Genomic DNA, 13,995 nt, shown 5'->3' on the forward strand with positions numbered 1-13,995 from the left:
TCCTTCTCACTGGTGTCTTAACTTTCTTCCCACAGACATGCTCTTCTCCTAGGCCACATGTAGGTAGATCCTGGCTTCTCTCTGGACAAGCTTGGGGACCTTCCTAAGGCTTGGGGGCTACTGTATTTACAGCAGTTTTCATTTCAGGGATGTTTACTTGAACAACATTGCAGTAAATTACTTTGGTATTTAAAATCCATAAAAAGCCAGCAGACCTATTTCTTGGAACCTGCTGGATATGCATACCACCTTAAGGGACAGTACTTCTCATTAGTTTCCCTCTCTAGTGAGCCAAGGGCTACCACACCAGCAAACTGCTGGTTGAGTCTGTTTAGAGCAGGGATTCTACACCACCCCTCTCCTCAAAAGGGTATCTTGTCATTGCATTGAACCTTCAGCAAGGCTGGAAAAGGAGTATCAGACATAATGAGTCACAGGTAAAGCTTACTAGGAGTTTCCATACATAGGAAGTCAGACACAATTTATCTTCCCTTCTTGTGCATCCTGGACAAGTGGGTATTGAATTGAAGACTCCCGGAAGGGAGAGAGTTGGGAACTATAGCAGATGACCTTGCTCAACTATCAAATTCACTGATCTCAACTGGATAATTTTTAATAGATTTGGGCAGTGGGAAGGGATCCTTTCCTGCTATGCTCCTGTCAAGCGAAAAGAGAACCAGGGCGTGAAGAAAATGGTGCTAGATTTGGAGAAAGAAAACCGAGTTTTATGTCTATATCCTTTTCACAGACCTGTAGTTGGAGCTGGAAGGTGACTCAGAATCCAGCTGATGAGGGGCATCTGCACGGAACCGTTAGTGAGAATCACTTACAAAGGCACACACGTGTCATTATTTGGCTTTGTCATTGCCTCAGCCTATAATTCGGAGTAATAGGCATTCCCAAATATACTGTCTGTTATAGTACTGGGTTATTTCCATTAAGGCTTCCTTCATAAGCCACATCTGAATTTTTAGGAACAAATCAGATTTGAACAGAACCAGGAGGAAGGATAATGAAAAGGGAAAACACCCTGTTCTTTGCAGTGACAGTAGAAGAAAAAGGGGAATGCCAGAGAAGAGGAGTGGCTTTCATGAATGTCCCAGAAAATGGCATCACCCTCCTCCTACTCACACATAGGGATCAGGCTCTCAGCCCCTCAGTCTGAGCACCTCTGTCTCCTGGCAAGCAGGAAAGAGTCTAAAGTATTTCTGTTTGCTATAAACTTTGGAGTGTGGGTTTTTCTAAAAAATTTTTTTAACATTTTTTTTTTTCTTTTTGAGACTGAGTGTGAGTGGGGGAGGGGCAGAGAGAGTGAGATACAGAATCCGAAGCAGGCTCCAGGTTCTGAGCTGTCATCAGAGAGCCTAACTTTGGGGCTTGAACCCACAAACTGCGAGATCAAGACCTGAGCCAAAGTCGGACACTCAACCAACTGAACCTCCCAGGCGCCCCTGGAGCTTGGGTTTTTCTGATCCGGGAGCTACTTCCTACTCTGTTCTGAAAGAGGCACCATAATGCAAGTCTTGAAACCTCATCCCAGAAACTGGAGGAAAGGCTGAAGTACCTTTAGAGAGAGTAGTAGAGCTTTAGGAATGTGCCCTCCTGGATGGGGAAGGATTGGATTTGGCATTTTACGAACGCTTGGTTTCTCTTGGTTTGTACCAGTCAGACCCAAGCTTGGTTCCTGGGAAAGTGGGGAACGTCTGGTGTTGGGCCAGTGGGCTGGTGATGTAGGCAAGTCTCGCAGGTTTCTTTGGGTATGACGTCAACTGGGTTCATGACTACCCTGTAAAGGGGAATGAAGGGAATCCTTTCTAAAGGTGCTAAAAAGGAGATTTCTAAATGAGTATTCGATGATCCCCATGTTAGCCAGACCCTAAGAGGCACAAAGGGCAGTGAAGGGTGCTGAAGTGGAGCATAAAGGCCCTCAGAGGCTATAGTTCATCAGCCCTTGCTGGAGAGCTGCATGTTTGCCTATTATCCCCACAGCCAAAAGGAGAAGTTGGGAATCCTCCAAGTGCTCATTTCCTCCTCTCTGGCTTACAGCTTCCTCTAAAAGCCAGTTCCTTGCTACCTGGCAAAAGGAAACAGGGAGCTGGCATGTACTTCACTGGGAGCTAGGCAGGATGGCAGCTTTCTGGTGCCCTTAAAGTCCTGTCACAATATTGAACTAGAAGGAAACAGGTCTTCCTTCAAAAATTAAGAAGAGGTCCAGTTTAATGTTTACCTAATCTAGAATCTTCTTGCCAGAACTTTGTCCCGGCCCATAACTTTGGCTGCGGATTATGGCGGTGTGCAGACCCTCACACACCATTTACAGAAGAAGGTCCACAGCCGCCAGAGCTCAGTTAGGTAGTGGTTGCTGCAGAGGTGCCAGAACAAGATACAGGAGTTGGGGTAAGGGGGCAGCAGTGGCCCAGTGCAGGGCAAACAGTCCCGTGGAGAGTTACACTTGTTTGCTCTGGGTAGGGCCTTCGCCACGGCTGGTCTTCCCAGCTCCTCAATTTTCTCTTTTCTGGCAGAGGCCACTCCAGAGCTGTTGAGTCTTCCTCAAACGTTTTTGAATAATGAGGCTGTTTGCTTGGTTTGTATAGAGGTTGCCTTGGGAATTCTCCATCATTTGTGTGTGAAGCTCCAAAATCTGTTGTTGAGACTTGTCTGGCTTTGCAGGGAGGGTGTGGCGGCCTTGTTCAACACTCCATCCTGTCCTGGTCACTTGAGCAGTGTCATTAGCACCCTGCCTTCAGTGGTCGCTGCCCTGTGGCCTTGGAGGCTGCTGTATCCCTTTGGGAGATGCTTGAGGGCTGCCAGACTAGGGCATGCTGTGGCTCCTCAGCCACCTCACTGGCTGTCTCACTAACTGTCACATCAGTCTGGGCAACAGCAGCTGTTCAGGAGGGCCAAGGTACCATCTCCCCTCACCCATCCTTTATGCCCCACCCTGTGCCAAGCTTTGCGATTATAGCAGTTTTTCTTGTATTCCTGAATGTATTATCTAGGCCAGATGTTGTGGAACCCCTTAAGAGAGGACCCTATATCAGATTGTGAGGTGAGGAAAAGCTTCTCAAAGGAGGCTACACTCAAAGCGGAGTCCTGAAAAGTTCAGCCAAAAACATCATTTTGGGCAGAAACAAAAACATAGGGAAAGACAGGAAAGAAAGAAGGCCTGTTACCTGCTGAAGGAACTGTAAACATCTCTTAGGACCAAAACACTAAGTGAGGGGTTGAAATGACAGAGGTCAGAAAGGAGTCAGATTATCAAGGACCAGATACACTGTACCCAGTAGTTTTGATTGTATCCAGATGGGGAGCCACTGAGGATTTTAGCAGGATAGTGCTGTGAAATTTGTATTTGAGAAAGAACAATCTGAAGAGTGTGGAGGACAGCAAGGCTGGCAGCTGGTAACTTAACAAAATTACTAAAATGGTTAGTAACTACAGTAATGGTGATAATAGTTAAGATTTACTAGACTAAGTTTTAATGGATTATTTCAATTTGTCTTGGAACAGACCTTTGAGATGGGTGCCTTTTTTTTTTTTTTTTTTTGTTAAGTTTATTTACTTATTTTGGGGTGCCTGGGTGGCTCAGTCGGTTAAGCGTCTGACTCTGGATTTTAGTTCAGGTCATGGTCTCATGATTTGTGAGTTGGAGCCCTCCAGTGGGCTCTGTGCTGGCAGTGCGGAGCCTGCTTGGCATTCTGTCTCTCCTCTCTTTGCGCCACAGCACAGAGCCCCACGTGGGGCATCGATCTCATGATCATGACCCAAGCCAAAATCAGAAGTTGGACACTTAACTGACAGCCATCTGGGTGCCCTGAGATAAAAAGTGTTGTTTTTTTCTTTTGTTCTTTATTATATTTTTTTTAATGTTTATTCATTTTTGAGAGAGGCAGAGCATGAGCAGGGCAGGGACAGAGAGAGGGAGACACAGAATCTGAAGCAGGCTCCAGGCTCTGAGCTGTCAGCACAGAGCCCAACGTGGGGCTCGAACTCACAGACCGTGAGATCACGACCTGAGCAGAAGTCGGACGCTCAACCGACTGAGCCACCCAGGCGCCCCAAAAGTGCTGTTTTTTTCAAGCCTATCTCACATATGAGGGAAGTGAGCCCTGGTAAAGTCACACTGCCAGCTAACAAGGGCCCTGTGGCTGTTTGGCCCCAAAGCCACTTGCTAAAGCCCATACAGTTTGCTGAGCTCTTAAGCACTAATGAAGCCATCAAGAAGTTCTATTAACTTCAAAATGATCTCACAACTGGTTACTTCTCGTTCCCTCCTCAGCTGCCACCTTAGCCCAGCTACCATTATCAACAGCCTGAACTATTGCAGGTTGACTGGCTTCACCACTGTCCCCATCTCTACATTGTCCATTTGGACACAACCGTTCGAGTACTCTTTTCAGTCTTTAAGTTTTTATTTAAATTCCCATTAGTTAACACACAGTATAGTACTAGTTTCAGGTGAACAGTATGGTGATTCATCACTTCCATACAACACCCGGCGCCCATCACAAGTGCACTCCTTAATCCCCATCACCTATTTAACCCATCTCTCCACCTCCTTCCCCTCTGGTAACTATCAGTTTGTTCTCTAGCGTTAAGAGTCTGTTTCTTGGATTGCCTCTTTTCTCTCTCTTTTTTATTCCCTCTTTGCTCATTTTAAGATTTTATTTTATTTTAAACATTTATTTTTCTTAAGTTTATTTATTTTGAGAGAGAGCATGGGGGAAGGGCAGAGAGGGAGAAAGGGAGAGAGAGAATCCCAAGCAGGCTCCACATGTTCAGTGCAGAGCCCAGTGCAGGGCTTGAACTCATGAACCATGAGATCATGACCTGAGCCGAAATCAATTTGGACGCTTAACCGATTGAGCCACCCAGGAGCCCCTTTAAGATTTTTTAAAGTAACCTCTACACCCAAGGTGAGTGTCAAACTCACAACCCTGAGATCAAGAGTCCCATGCTTTGCTGACTGAGCCAGCCAGGCTTTTTAGTTTTTGTTTTTTAAGAGAGAGTGGGAAGGGCAGAGGGAGAGGGAAAGAGAGAAAGAATTCCAAGCAGGCTTTGCACTGTCAGTATGGAGCCCGATGTGGGGCTAGAACTCAAAAACTGCAAGATCATGACCTGAGCCAAAATCAAGAGTTGGACACTTAACTGACTGAGCCACCCAGGTGCCCCAGGAAGCATTTCTTTAAAGAGTTTTATTTATTTCAAGAGAGGGAGAGAGAGGGAAAGAGAATTCAAGCAGGCTCCACCCCTGAAGTGGGGCTCAAACTCATGAACTGTGAGATTGTGACCTGAGCTGAAGTCGGACACTAAAAAGACCAAGCCACCCAGGTGTCCCTACCATAGCTTCTTTATCCATTCATAAGTCCATGGACTCTTGGGCTGTTGCCATAATTAGGCTATTGTAGATAGTGCTACAATAAACATAGGGGTGCATGTATCCTCTTGAATTAGTATTTTTGTATCTCTTGGGTTAATACTTAGAAGTACAATTGCTGGATAATAGGATAGTTCTATATTTATTATTTATTCATGTATTTATTTTTGAGAAAGCGCGCACACACACACCTGTGAGTGAGGTGGGGAGGGGCAAAGGGAGAGAAACCCAAGAATCCCAAGCAACTTCCATGCTGAGCATGGAACCTAATGCCCCATGGAGCCCATGACCCTGGCATCGTGACCTGAGTGGAAATCAAAAGAGATCTAGTGACCCAAGGTGGTTCTATCTTTAACTTTTTTTTTTTTTTAAACTAAGCTCTACACCTAATGTGGGGCTTGAACTTATGACCCCTAGATCAAGAGTTGCATGCCTACTGACTGAGGTAGCCAAACATCCCCTCTATTTTTAACTTTTCGAGGAACCTCCATACTGTTTTCCAGAGTAGCTGTACCAGTTTGCCTCCCCACCAACAATGCGTGAGGGTTCCCTTTTCTGGGCATCCTTGCCAACACCTGTTGTTTCCTGTGTTGTTGGTTTTAGCCATTCTGACAGGGGTGAGGTGATATCTCATTGTAGTTTTGATTTGCTACTTGTTTTCAGTGTTGAACCATTTTTTCCTGCTTTCTGTCCCAGTGGCTTCCCATCACGAGGCACTAAGTGAGCTGGCCTTTGCCTGACTTGAAGTTTGAGTCACACGGGCTTCAGTCTGAAGTAGGAACGAGACTGACTTCCTGCTCCAGAGCCTTTACACTGACTGTTGCCTAAATTTCAGGGCTGTTCCTTTCTCTTGTCTTCCTGTGGCAGGTTCTCCCTCCTCCTCCAGCCCTCTGTTCAAAGAACTAGTCCCTCGTCATTAATGTTCTCTATGGTCCTTATTCTAGGAGGGTGGACTGTGCCTGTAGTTGTGAGTAGGGGAGGCAACTTGTTTTTAGATCTTATGGGTTAACATTTGCTCACCTTATTTAATATTCTTCCTTAAGACTGGCCACTTCTGATTTCATCTGTTACCCTTGAATTTTTTAGAACTTCAGTCTCTAAAGATAGCTTCAGAGTCTCAGAGAGCTGTACTGACCATCATAATTCCTCCACTTTGGCAAAGAAGCTGAAGTTAAGTAACTGGCCAGTCACTGAGTTAGCAGGACTGGATTTGAACCAATTTGCAGTGCTGCTAGAGCACATCCATGGTGGTCTCTAAGCAGTTTAGTAGGGCACTATTTATGTGTTAACCTCAAAGCTTGGATTTACTGATTTTTGTATTTATAGAGCACTACTGAAAAGAATTTTTTAAAGATATTTTGTATCAATTTTCCCATTTTTTTCTTTAAACAGTCCAGGTAGGCAAGAGATAAAATTACTTCCATTTTCCAGATGACAGGGACAGAGAGGTAAGGACTGACTGAAATGGTGGTCTCGAGTTCCATTTGTAGTATCTTTTCCACGAAAGCACTGTCTAGTTAACCCAATGACAGTGTTCAGTTGAATTACTGATACATAAGGACGTATGACGAAGTTAGAATAGTTAATAGCAACAACATTATCTGATGAGTTGGGGTTTTGTTTAGGGGGCTGCCATAAACAGAGATTTATTGGAATTCTTGTCTAGAAAGGACAAGGTCAGGAAGGAACATAGCAGAATAACAAAATTAGTAAAGCCATAGCTAAGGAAAACATGGCCCAGGAGAGTACTCTTTTGTTTATTTGTTTGCTTATTAGTTTATTTGTTTTGAGAGGCAGGGAGGGGCAGAGAGAGAGGGAGAGAGAATCCCAGATCAAAGCCCATGGGCTTTGAACTCATGCACCATGAGATCATGAACTTGGATCAAGTCCAGTGCTCAACTGACTGAGCCACTCAGGTGCCCCAAGAGAGAACTCTTTAAAAACTTGAGCATGTTAGGACTTCGTGTAGCATGTAATGAATTTTTAGAACTTAGTATTGGAGGATGATAGAAATAGAGGAAAATCTTTGAAATTTGGCACAGATAATTTTTTTTTTAATGTTTATTTTTGAGACGGAGGGAGGGGCAGAAAGAGATGGGGACAGAGCGGGCTTTGTCCTGACAGCAGAGAGTCTGAAATGGGGTGCACAAACTGTGAGCACATGACCTGAGCCAAAGTTGGATGCTGAACCAACTGAGCCACCCAGATGCCCCAGCATGATCATTTTTTAAATGATCTCTGTGCCCAACATGGGGCTCAAACTCATGGCTCTGAAATCAAGAGTCTCATGCTCTACCGACTCAGCCAGCCAGGTACCCCAGCACACATAGTTTTTTGAATGAATAATAATACAGAGCTATTAATAAAGTTGGAAAATAGCTAATCTTCAAAATGAATGTTAGGAAGGCCAACAAGCATATTTATTCCCTAATGGTGGAATCCTGGAACAGATGGAGTCTCTGAGTATGTCCACATCCTTAAGAATGAGGCAGAAGTTTTAAACATTTGTCCAATAATTCAGTGTAAGCCAATCCCTATTTTTATATCACGAAAGCAGCATTTTTTACCGTAATGCATTATTACACCTCCGAGACTCTGTCTGCCTTGATAGTCTGCTCCTTTCATTTGTGCTTGATTTTGTTACAGAAAGCAATCATTAAGGCTTCTTTTCCCTTTTCCCAAGATTTAAAAAATAGGCATCAAATACAGAAGGCCTATGCCAAGTAACAAATGAATAACCTAACCTGAAATGATGGAGGCACACTGATAAGTGTTCTGGTACACTGTACAAAAGGATGCTAGGGAGCTTACAAACATTGATGATGTAAAACAGTGATTTCCAAGGAACTTACTTAATCAGACCTTCAAAGGGGCTTAGAAACCTTCATTTTTCACAAGGGCCCTAGATGATTCTAGGCTTTGATTAAAAGTTTGATTTGAGGGGGGTTGGGGGGGTGAAGTATAGTTTGGGGAAGGACTTAACCTTCATCCTGGTCAGACTATAAATACAATAAAATTACAAATCTTGTAACTGAACAAAAATTTCTTCATGCAAAGTATTAAAAGAAACCTGAACACAAGATGGTTTTTAAACTGTCTTATGTTTACAGTTGTATTCATAAAGTACGCTGATCGAAAGCTATACGATGAGAAACATTAACAGTGAATCCAAATGAAAATATGTTCCTCTGAATTCCATGTTTCCTGAAGCATCAGAAACCACTAATCTTTTAGTCTTTTTTTTTTTTAATTTTTTTTTTTTTGAGAGCGCGTGCGCGCTCATGCAAGTGGGGGAGGGGCAGAGAAAGGGGGGAGAGAGAGAATCTCAATCAGGCTCCACACTGGCACCACAGAGCTCAGAGCCTGATGCAGGGCTCAAACTCTCTAATTGTGAGATTATGACCTGAGCAGAAGTCAGATGCTCAACTGACTGAGCCACCCAGGTGCCCCAGTGTTTGTTTATTTTTGAGAGAACATGAGTGGGGGAGGGGCAGAGAGAGGACAGAGACTCTGAAGTGGGCTCTGCACTGACAGTAGCGAGCTGGACCTGGGGCTTGAACTCATGAACCATGAGATCATGACCTGAGCCAAAATTGGACGTTCAACCAGCTGAGCCACCCAGGTGCCGTGATCTTTTCTTTTTTATCTTTAAGTTTATTTATGAGAGAGCGAGCAAGAGTGAGAGAGCACGTAAGCAGGGGAGCGGGAAAGAGGAGGACAAAGAATCTGAAGTGGGCTCTGCACTGACAGTAAGAGAGCCTAGTGTGGGGCTTGAACTCACGAATCATGAGATCATGACCTGAGCCAAAGTCAGACACTTAACCTACAACCATCCCATCTTTTTTTTAATTGAAGTATAGTTGATGTGTTAGTTTCAGGTTTACGACATTGAACAATTCTGTACGTTACAAAATACTCCCCACCAGCAGTGTAATTACTATGTCATCACACAAAGATTATTATGTTCCCTGTGATGTAACTTTCATCCCCATGACTGACTTATTTTCTAACTAGAAGTTTGTACCTCTTCACCTAGTTCTCCCATCCTCCCACCCTCCTCCCCACTGGCAACCACCAGTTCTGTTTTTATAAATCTGTTTCTTTTTGTTCTTACACATTATTCTGTATCCACATTGTCTGCATCTGATTGGATCCCTGAATTTTATTTTCACTGTGACATTCTCCATAGATACAGATTATTGGCTGCCACTTTGAGGGTTGACCTTCCTTCTGGGTATGCACTGTCAGTCCTCACACAACACAGAGAAATTTCTTCCAAACGGATTTCAGCTTGTCATTGTCCCACCTATCCTTTTATTCAAAGAACATGAGGGGTCCTGGTCATGCTCTGCTCATATGGATCCTACTCTCTGACCCCGACTCTCCTCCTTGGGTTTGAACCCACAGCATTGCCTTAAGCAACTGGTGGTTTGTGGCCCATCTGACAGACCTGCTGGATCACTGCAAGCTCCTCCAGTCACACAACCTCTAGTAAGTATGTGGCAGCCAGGCCAGTCCTTGGGACTTGGCGGGGGGAGGGGGGTCCACTGTATGGAAGCACGGTTGGGCTATGGGAGGGCCCTGAATGGAACAGGCCATGGGTTTTGGTCTCATGTTACATTTTATTCCAGCTTCGGATCCAACATGAGAGAGTTCCTCCTGCTGGAATATGCCTCCGGCCTGTTCGCTCATCATAGGTAGGAAGACCCCGACGGTGCTTTTCAGCATGCAAGATGGTGTTCTTTCCCATCTGGTTCCCTGAAGTTTACGGGGCGTGTGGGAGGAGCCATCTCAGTGCCAATCCTTGAGCTCCAGGGCAGCACCTGGGCTCTCCAGGCCCTCATGTCTGTCCTCGGACTGTTGCAGCCTCTGGCAGTTGGGAGTGGATTACTTTGACTACTGCCCTGAGCTGGGCCGAGTTTCCTTGGAGCTGCACATTGAGCGGATCCCTTTGAGCACTGAGCAGAAAGCCCTTAAGGTGCTGCGGATTTGTGAGCAGCGGCAGATGACTGAGCAAGGTGAGCCTGCCCTCTTCCCGGCATACTTTCTCCTCATGCCGTGCCAGCCACACTAGAGAGAGGCCGGGCAGTGCGTGCCAAGAGATAAGCCAAAACAGGAAAATTATTGAGGAAGGAAGGACAAGGAGCTGGGGATCCACCGAGACTTAGAAAGCAATGGAGCACATTACCTTTTAAAAAGATTCTTACCCACTTCTGTCTCCTGCCTACTCTAAGTTCAGGGTTGGGGTCAGCTTCTCCCAGGTGGGTTGCTGTTGCTAAGGCTGCTCAGTGGGGAAGAAGTAGGACCAGAGTCAGCTCAGGAGGAGCACAGAAAGGAAAGCAGTGTTATTTGTTCCTCCTCCCCTCACCGTTGAGTGCAAAAACTCAAGTTTTCTTTTCAAGGCATTTGCTTGCATATGACCATCTCTGAAAGCACATGGCATTCAAGACCCAAAGGGTTTTTGACACCTGGACAGATAATGAAGGAGCTGACCTGTGGAGAGCAATAAGAATTTTTTGCCATCCCTGAAATCAAACCCACTCACAAAGCCAGTCCTGCCAGGGTGGGTCATAGTGTGATCAGAGTCAGGAGACAATTTATAAACCCCTAAGTTCCCAGTGTTACCGACCAACTTGTATTTGGAGCCTGTGGACAGGCTGCAGAAAGCTCAGAGGAGTTGGGAAGCCTGTTTCTGTCCAGCAAGGGTTATGAATGGAGTGACTTGCAGGGTGAAAAGTTAACCTTCTTTCTTTTTTCTTGCCAAGTTCGCAGCATTTGTAAGATCTTAGCCATGAAAGCTGTCCGCAACAATCGCCTGGGCTCTGCCCTGTCTTGGAGCATCCGAGCCAAGGATGCAGCCTTTGCCACGCTGGTGTCAGACAGGTGGGTTCAGTCAGTCCCTTTTGGCTTTCTGGGAGCTGTATGGGAAGTTGGGAGGTTGAGGAAGTGGGGCCTGGGACTGCCGCTCTGACCTCTGGGCCTGGCCTTGCAGGTTCCTCAGGGATTACTGTGAGCGAGGCTGCTTTTCCGATCTGGATCTCATTGACAACCTTGGGCCAGCCATGATGCTCAGTGATCGACTGACATTCTTGGGTGAGTCTTTGGGCTCTGTCCCCTGGACCTTTGGCATGGTGGAGATGGGAGGTACTATCTAGACTTCTCCAGTGTTTCCTTCCTGTTAAGCCCAAATTCCAAACCACGTAGAACCCTGTGTGCCAGACTCTGCAAAGCATACTTTCTGGTTAACATTTCCCAGTAATTTCAAAATTAAAGAGAAAGGTGCAAAAGTAGTTGCAGGAAGAAGGAACTCCCATGTACACTTTATCCAGATTCACCATTTATATTTTGCCTCATTTATTTTATTAGGTTTTTAGGGAACAGTCTGAAAGTAAGTTGGAGACTTTGTTTCCCTTTCCTCATAAATACTTGAGCATGTATTTTCTAAGAACAAGAACATCCTCTCATATAACCAGTTACCAGAATGCACGGCTCTCCTCAGATCTGTAATCTACATTCTGATTATATCTGCTGTCCCAGCAAGGTCTTTTATCAACTCCACGTTCACAAATTCAGTTGTCCTGTCTCTTTAGTGCCCCTGCCTTTCTTGGTGTTTCTTCACTGTGACATTTTTGAAGAATCTGTTCAGCTCTCTTATAGAACATTCTCTAGAATCTACGTGAATGGGGAGGGGCAGAGAGAGGGAGAGAGAATCCCAAGCAAGCTCCACACAGCCAGCACAGAGCCTGACTTAGGGCTTGAACTCACAAACTGTGATGTCATGACCTGAGCTGAAATCAAGAGGTGGACATTTGACCCACTGAGCCACCCAGGCACCCAAAACATGTTTGTTTGTTTTTAATCCTGTTGTTCTCATTGGTCCAGGACGTTTGGAGTCAGTTCTGAAAGAATCTCTCTGCTTTCACGTGGCTGGTCTGGGGTTTCTCTTGGCTTGTTTAGGGCGAGAGGTGACCTAGTGTTCTCTCTTCACAATAGGAAAGTACCGTGAGTTCCACCGATTTTATGGGGAGAAGCGCTTTTTTGATGCGGCTTCTCTTCTCCTGTCATTGATGACTTCTCAGATTGCTCCACGATGTTTCTGGGTAACACTACTAACAGATGCCCTGCCCCTTTTGGAACAGAAACAGGTACAGTTTTAATCCACAGTGATTTTGTGTTTTATAGTCTTTGACAGAATGCTTCATTCTGTAGCTGTTGCAGATGCACATCCACACATCATCTCCCAAGTAGAGCCCTGTGTGTGGGGCATTCTCTCGTAATGCCCTGTCTGGAAATGAGAGTTATCTACAACGAGAAAAGCTACTTAATTTGAAATGAGGCAGCTGTCTACTAACAATACTCAGCCTAGTGCGCTGACGAGAAAGGCTGGGGGTGACAGTACAGGTGCTGTTCTTCCAGGGCTGCATATATGAAGCCTGCCCCTCCAAAGGGTGTGCACGGAAGGCAATCTCTGAACCCGGGCACATGCCCAGATCAGCGCAGGCCTTGGTTGGGAAGCATCTAAGCAAAACAGCTTCTTTTTTCTCTTTTAGGTGATTTTTACAACAGAGCAAACATATGAGCTGATGAGATGTCTGGAGGACTTGGCCTCAGGAAGGCCAGTGCGGGGAGAGCCTGGTGCTCAGCGACTCCAGGTCATTTTAGCTTTTGGGTTGTTGATTCTGTAATGGCGAGAAGAAAAGGCTCCCTCTATCTTGGACTCCCCTACTTCCCTCCTGAAACGCTGGCCCCTTACAAACTTGTGCTTCTTGGTTTAGCTCTTAACCTGTAATTGACACACCAGCTTGTTTTAGGAGAAAGTGGGGTGATCCTAGTGTTCTGGTCTCTACTTGTCTGTTGGTCAGTCGCAGAGGTTCTTTGCATGCAGTTCCCTCAGATAAACCACTTGCTAGAAGCTATTAAGGGTTAAATGCCCTTGGTCTGCCTCCGGGTCACATAGAACCTTGCAGAACTTTAAAGAAGGAACACTTCCTGCCATACCTTATGCTGGCCTTCTTTACTTTTTAGGAGGACATAGAGAACACCAAGCTGGAAATGCTGAGACTTGCTCTTGCGCGAAATCTTGCCCGGGCCATTATAAAAGAAGGCTCACTGGAAGGCTCCTGAGGCTAGCCAAGAGCTGCTGTAGCCTGGCATCTTTGTATGACAATGTATATAAATTTTTGAAAGAATAAAAACATTTTTTCCCCCCTCAAATAGAAGGCAAATTCTTAAAAGTTCAGCTAGGGGTTTTTCCTACCTCTGCTGTGAACTTAAGGTGTTAGAAAGTACGCGTTCTGTTCTCCTTAGCATGGAACTTTTTTCCTGGTCTCCCAAAAGAAAAAGCCACTCCTGGAAGTTATGGTGAGTGCAGTGCCCTCTTCCTATTTGAAAATCAAACGAGAGCAGTCAGTGGTTTACTTAGGCTTCTGAAATTGAGCCTCATTTTAGAATCAACTGGAACATTGTTAATTGTTCTGTCCTTTAAAAAAGGAAAAGGTTCAGGAACCTGTACTTTCATCAACAAAAACCTCAGGTGATGCCAGCAGATGTGTCTACATTTGGAATTCATTAAATGGTACTCTGTCCACCGTGGGGTGAATGGGTATTAGGATTCCAGC

At 45.3% G+C, this 13,995-nt stretch overlaps 1 protein-coding gene across 1 annotated transcript in view; it reads left to right on the plus strand.

The window, feature by feature from the left end:
* Positions 1 to 13,591, plus strand: part of NUP85 (nucleoporin 85) — a 36,607-nt gene extending 23,016 nt beyond the window's left edge. Inside the window, exons 12-19 of the mRNA XM_030296822.1 lie at positions 9,785 to 9,868; positions 10,009 to 10,074; positions 10,244 to 10,395; positions 11,143 to 11,260; positions 11,370 to 11,470; positions 12,371 to 12,522; positions 12,928 to 13,029; positions 13,403 to 13,591. Coding sequence (XP_030152682.1) covers positions 9,785 to 9,868; positions 10,009 to 10,074; positions 10,244 to 10,395; positions 11,143 to 11,260; positions 11,370 to 11,470; positions 12,371 to 12,522; positions 12,928 to 13,029; positions 13,403 to 13,501 — 874 coding nt within the window. The 3' untranslated portion in view covers positions 13,502 to 13,591. The remainder of the gene's footprint in view (positions 1 to 9,784; positions 9,869 to 10,008; positions 10,075 to 10,243; positions 10,396 to 11,142; positions 11,261 to 11,369; positions 11,471 to 12,370; positions 12,523 to 12,927; positions 13,030 to 13,402) is intronic.
* The last annotated feature ends 404 nt before the right edge of the window (positions 13,592 to 13,995 follow it).

The sequence above is a fragment of the Lynx canadensis genome, chromosome E1 (assembly GCF_007474595.2).
Source record: "Lynx canadensis isolate LIC74 chromosome E1, mLynCan4.pri.v2, whole genome shotgun sequence".
Lineage (NCBI taxonomy): Eukaryota > Metazoa > Chordata > Mammalia > Carnivora > Felidae > Lynx > Lynx canadensis.